General features: G+C 34.4%; 1 protein-coding gene across 1 annotated transcript; it reads left to right on the top strand.

Annotated features, from left to right (window-relative positions):
* Positions 1-432: 432 nt before the first annotated feature.
* Positions 433-1,771, top strand: LOC111909328 (uncharacterized). Its single transcript, XM_023905133.1, has 3 exons — positions 433-456; positions 533-1,600; positions 1,700-1,771. The coding sequence occupies exons 1-3, from the start codon at positions 433-435 to the stop codon at positions 1,769-1,771; spliced, it is 1,164 nt and encodes a 387-aa protein (XP_023760901.1).
* Positions 1,772-5,712: the final 3,941 nt, after the last annotated feature.

Here is a 5,712-nt window from a genome sequence, read left to right as displayed (position 1 = left end):
TGAGGAGAAGTTCATAGCTATGCTTACCATGTATGAAAATGAGAAAGAAGTAACCATTTATGTGACAACAGGAAATAACCTTGACTCAAATAACCTTAATGTTAGTAATCAGTTATACGTTAACATAGATGAAATACAGTATGAAGATGATTCAGACTATTGTCCCAGTGTAGCAAGTTATTATAGTCGTCTTAGTTCTGATAATGAATATGAGCCGATGACGGATGATGATGAGGCTGACTCATTTAGCAAGAACAGTTTAAGCATGAAGGTGGGCTCAAAATATGAAAATGCGATTAGTTTTAAGAGAGCTTTGAACCATTTTGCAATCACGAATGAGTTCGAGTATTTCATCCAGAAAAGCGACCCGACACGATTCACAGCAAGGTGTGAAAAACAATAGATTGTGCGTGGAGAATTCATGCTTCTATCATGCAAGATGGAACTACATTTGAAGTAAGTATATAGCCTAACTTATATATAACATGTTTTCCATTAGCAATACATTTATGTTTATGTAATTTTTTTACAGGTTAAGAAAATGGTGGAAGGACATACATGTACTCGAAGTAACAAGGGTGGTAACAAGCGTGCTACTCAAGGATGGGTTGCAAATATAGTTGCTGAAAAATTGAAATCTGATGGATATGTCTCTCCTATGGAGCTTAGAAAGTGGATTACGAAAACTTGCAATGTTGAATTACCATATCTAAAAGTATTTATAGGTAAAGAGCAAGCTTATACTGATATGTATGGTAAGTGGGAAGAATCATTCATGAAGTTGGATGAATTTAGAGAAGAACTATTAAATAGGAATGAAGGAAGCATTGTGGAAATTGACTTTGATACTGATGGTGACAAGAAACGATTCAAAAGGTTTTTTATTTGTCTAGCAGCTTATTCTAAAGGGTTGCTTGCTGGTTGTCGTCCTTATATTGCTCTTGATGCTTGCCATTTAAAAGGAAAGTTCACTAGTGTACTAGCTGCTGCAACGGGTATTGACGGTAACAATTCCATCTTTCCAATAGCTTATTCTGTGCTTGAATCAGAGAGTACACAATCATGGACATGGTTTCTTGAATCACTTAAAAAATCAATCGGGATGCCAGATGGTCTTGTGATCTCATCAGACATGCAAAAAGGGTTAGAAGTAGCTGTGATGCACATTTATCCTAATGTTGAGCATAGAGAATGTGTACGACACTTATATAGCAATTTCAAGAAACAGTTCCGTGGTGAATTCTTCAACAAGAAACTTTGGGGTGCTGCAAAAACCTATCGTCCTACCAAGCATGACAGATTATTGAAGGACATTGTCGATGTAAGTCAAGATGCCATTACATATCTAAATATCAACCATAAAAAGATATGGAGCAGAAGCAAGTTTGGCACAACTTCCAAGTGTGATTACATCACTAATAATATTTCGGAATCGTTTAATTCTTGGATTGGTGCGACACGTTATCAACCTGTGCTTGATCTACTTGATGCAAATAGAGAAAAGCTTATGAAACGGTTTGACAAGAAGAGGATATTAGTGAAAAGATGGAATGGCGTATTGGTTCCTAATGCTAAGATTCGTCTCAACGACATCTTTAAGGTAAGTATGTTAAATTACAGTTTAATTACATATTATTTTAAACTTAGATGATGCATATAGATCTCAATAATATATGTTTTTTTTTTATCTTTCATGTAGAACTTAGGTGAATATGAAGTATGTAGAAGCGGTGATAATCAAGCTGAGGTGAAGTTCAAGGGAACGCGCTAGGAAGTCAACCTAGACAAAAGAAAATGTGGCTGTCGAGTGTGGCAAGTTACGGGCGTTCCATGTGTACATGCAACGGCTTTTATTGCTTTTACAAGGGATGCTAATTGGGACCAATATGTTGATCAATATTTTAGTATAGAGAAATTTAAAGAAGCATATGCTTTCAAAATTACTCCGATGCCCGGAAAGGATCAATGGATTAAAAAAGATAGGGATAAAATTTACCCACCTCTCATGAAAAGACCGCCTGGAAGACCCAAAAAAAAAAGAATTAAACCTTCGGATGAGCCTAAAAGAAGGCACAAGTGTTCGTGATGTGGTGAGTATGGAAACCGTGAAAAAACTTGCAAAAATCCCTCATCTCAAAGTAACGATCAAAGTGAAACATCCACGTCTATAAGGTTGTTTAAAATTACATTTATTTTGTCTTATTTTATCCTTATTTTATAAATAGATATCAAAACACATACAATGCTAATATTGTTTTTATTTATTTTAGGAAACGTGGAAAGAAAACAAAATATGGCGGTAGCTTAGGAGTTTCAGGGTCCATGTGAAAAAAAAATTGATGACAATAGTTGGTTCATTTAAGAATTTTCTTATTTTTATTGATTACAAGTTGTAAGATGATGCTAAATAGGTTTTTCTAAAAAGTACGTTGCTAGAAATAGTTTGTTTAGAAAGTATGATGGTAAAATTGTTTTTCTACAAAGTATGTTGCTACAAATACGTATGTTTACAAACTATGTCGCTAAAAATATTTGTCCATAAAGTATGTTGCTGAAATTTAAAACAACAGGGACCAAACTGTAACTAAAGCAAAATTTAAAAAAAGAAAAAAAAAAGATAGGGACTATACTGTAATTATTGTTAAACTAAAAACAACATGCACCAAAATGTAATTAATGAAAAGTTTAAAACAACATGGACCAAACTGTAAGTATTGCAAAATTAAAACCAACAATGAACAAACTGTAATTATTGCAAAACTAAAAACAACAGGACCAAATTGTAATTAATGCCAAATTCAAAACAAGGACCAAACATGTAAGTAGTGTTATTAAACAGTACAAAGATAAAAACATGGGCTATTGTAATTAATAGCATCGTACTTACACATCATATATTACAATATCAGAGATGTATTTCATACATTACATTACATGCTCCTAACAAGTTGCATCAAACTACGAAAAAGACTATATTAACATAAAGGCATCCTCTATATGAATACATTCACTCGATCGATTTGGAAAGACGGACTAGATGCAAAAAGACTTCATCTGCTCGTGCAAATCCTCTACAAAAACCTGACCACTTTCTTATTAATCACTACATTTCTCATTTCTTTCTTATTAATTTGTCGTTAGATGATCTAAATCATGAATTATCTGCAAAACACAACAAAACAATAAGTTATTAACTGAATAAAGTTTAATTTTGTAAAATAATATTTTTTTTTTCTTTATCCACCAATTTAAAATTCATTTACTTCTCTAACTGTACATAACAAACAACTTCATAATTGGAGGTAGACTGGAACCAACAAATGCAGAATCTAATGAACAAATGGAATTGAATGACAAAAGAATGGAACGGGATGGAATAAGCAAGGTAATGGAATGAGTTATTACATTCCAATACATGAAATAAGAATTTATTCTATTACCTTCTAAATCAGCCAAAAAACCAAGACTTGACTTGTAGTTTTTCAAGAAATTTGTAGGTCTTCCAGGCGAAAAAGCCCCTGGCTTTCCTGCTAATTTGCCTAAAGAACCTCCATAATAAATGAATTCGCAAGAAAGCTAAATACATGCAAACAACAATTTTCTGCAATAGTAAAGGACAATTACATACCATCAAAGTTCAAACACAACAATAATGCCCAAATCATGTAGTAAAAATCTCCTTATATTGTTGATGGTATAGAAAACAGGAATAAAGAATGAGCATATACCTGTAGAAGAAATCTCCAACAAAAATGTACAATCTTGAGCAATGAGATTCTTGATTTGTTTGTAGTCATCTTCAAGCTCATCACCAGTGAACCCACCAACCACTCGAGATGAAGTGTAAGGAGTCCCTTTCTGAACTAATGGTGCCACCACTGTTGATCTGAATATCTCTTCTGCATTTTGGGTATAGTCCACAAAAGCATAAGCACGTAAGAAATTGTATACTGCATTTTCATCTCTGTGTATCAATCCATCTACAAAACAGTTTCCCAAAATCGTGTCCAGCAATAAGCTATCAAATACAACATAACTAAGCTAATTGTAAAAAGAATTTGAACAATTGAAACTAGGAACCCTAAAATCGAAATTGAAGTGATGGAAATTAGGAATAGGTTGAAGTCGATTTTACCTGATGTGATGATGTGAGTGTGCGACAACAGTGGGGGGAGGAAGAAGGATGTTGTGTGTTGCGGTCGGAAGGAAGATGCGATTACAGAAGGACGATGCGACAGCACAATGAAGTTGTGATCGATAATCCCTTGTGAACGTCTGCACCATGTGCATTGCAGTTAGTTAGCGCAATGGGCAATGAATTTCGTATCCTTCCAGATACGTGATCAGCAAAAGAGTTAGATAGTTGGATCAATTATGGTCGATCCAAGTTTGCAAAAGGGTTTTAAGTGTTGAAGGGCAAATTACTCAATTGGCATTATGTTTTTAAATTAAAATGATTATAAAATATAAAAATTGATTAAAAACATTTTAAAAATCATTAAAAATTAAATTTGGGCAAATATGATATTTTAAATGTTAAGAAGGGTATATATGATATTTAGATTTAATGTCGGGTAAATATGATACTTTACGGCTTAATAAGGGTATACACGAAATTTTCCCTTTATTATATCTATCCAACCGATTGATAGAAAAGTGTCTCTTAGTGCAACCTAACCCAAGAGAAACACCTCGTTCACTACTTGTGTGCACGGCCAGCCGTATGCTCTAAGTGGCTCATGACTTCCACCTGAAACACCAACCCCGTGACTCCACTTTCGCTACACTGACTTTACAAAGTACAAGTACCCCGCGGTGTCATTCTGGATCGGTACAAACGGTGCCAATTCCAACGATACACCTTCCGATTCCCACGTGATGTTTGTGCTGGCCGCGAACGAGGGACCACCATCACTCTAGCCCACGAACACCAAAGTGCCCGCAAACCATGTGTCACACGGTCATTTAGAAAGACTGGAAACTAATCACCGTTGTGGCTATAGCTCTTTCTATAGGTACTCATTCAACCTAGTAGGCACCCTTAATGATCCGGATAAGGTTTTAGGCAAAGATCATGAACTACCCAAACTCACTACGCATAACCCCGCAATGTCATTTATACATTAAGTAAAGCATGTAATGCATACCATATAAATGTGTATTAAACATGCAATGTATTCATAACCAACACCTCAAAACATAACCATACATCATATTTCAAGTAACTTAAGCTAGCATGTCGTATACATCAAGTACATCAAAGTGTAAGAAACATAGCAATTAGGTCATATCATGGCATTAGCACAAAACATATATTAGCATCACAAATATCATATCATCATCAAGCACAAGTAATGACATGGTCATCCTAGAGTGAATCAAATCACCATCTACGGATTGCACGTTTCAATAATGCAACCTTAGTGAGTTAAAACTATGAACTCACCTTTAGCCTTCTATTCCAAGTCCTGAACTTTCTTGAAATTCTCAAGGCCCCACCTTTAATAAGCAACCGCAAAAGCTAAACGTTCGTACATTTCATCTTGTAATTTACTTTAATCCGCAAGAAGACCTAACATAAATATTATTTAGCTTAAGCCTTTACACTTCTCATAACTATTTATAATCTACACACGTATATGTTTAAAAAACTATTATATCATAAATTATGATTTCATAATTTATTTACCGTTTTAATGAATTATCTTCCAC

Source organism: Lactuca sativa, chromosome 6, assembly GCF_002870075.4.
Source record: "Lactuca sativa cultivar Salinas chromosome 6, Lsat_Salinas_v11, whole genome shotgun sequence".
In the NCBI taxonomy this organism is placed as follows: Eukaryota; Viridiplantae; Streptophyta; class Magnoliopsida; order Asterales; family Asteraceae; genus Lactuca; species Lactuca sativa.
This window is presented reverse-complemented; position numbering and strand designations above follow the sequence as displayed.

What these genes read in the sequence shown, in the direction of transcription:
- LOC111909328 (XM_023905133.1), top strand. Translation starts at nt 433, where the DNA reads ATGCAAGATGGAACTACATTTGAA. An exon ending in AAGATGGAACTACATTTGAA is followed by an intron (nt 457 to 532) that starts GTAAGTATATAG and finishes ATTTTTTTACAG; the next exon opens with GTTAAGAAAATGGTGGAAGG. An exon ending in GTCTCAACGACATCTTTAAG is followed by an intron (nt 1,601 to 1,699) that starts GTAAGTATGTTA and finishes TCTTTCATGTAG; the next exon opens with AACTTAGGTGAATATGAAGT.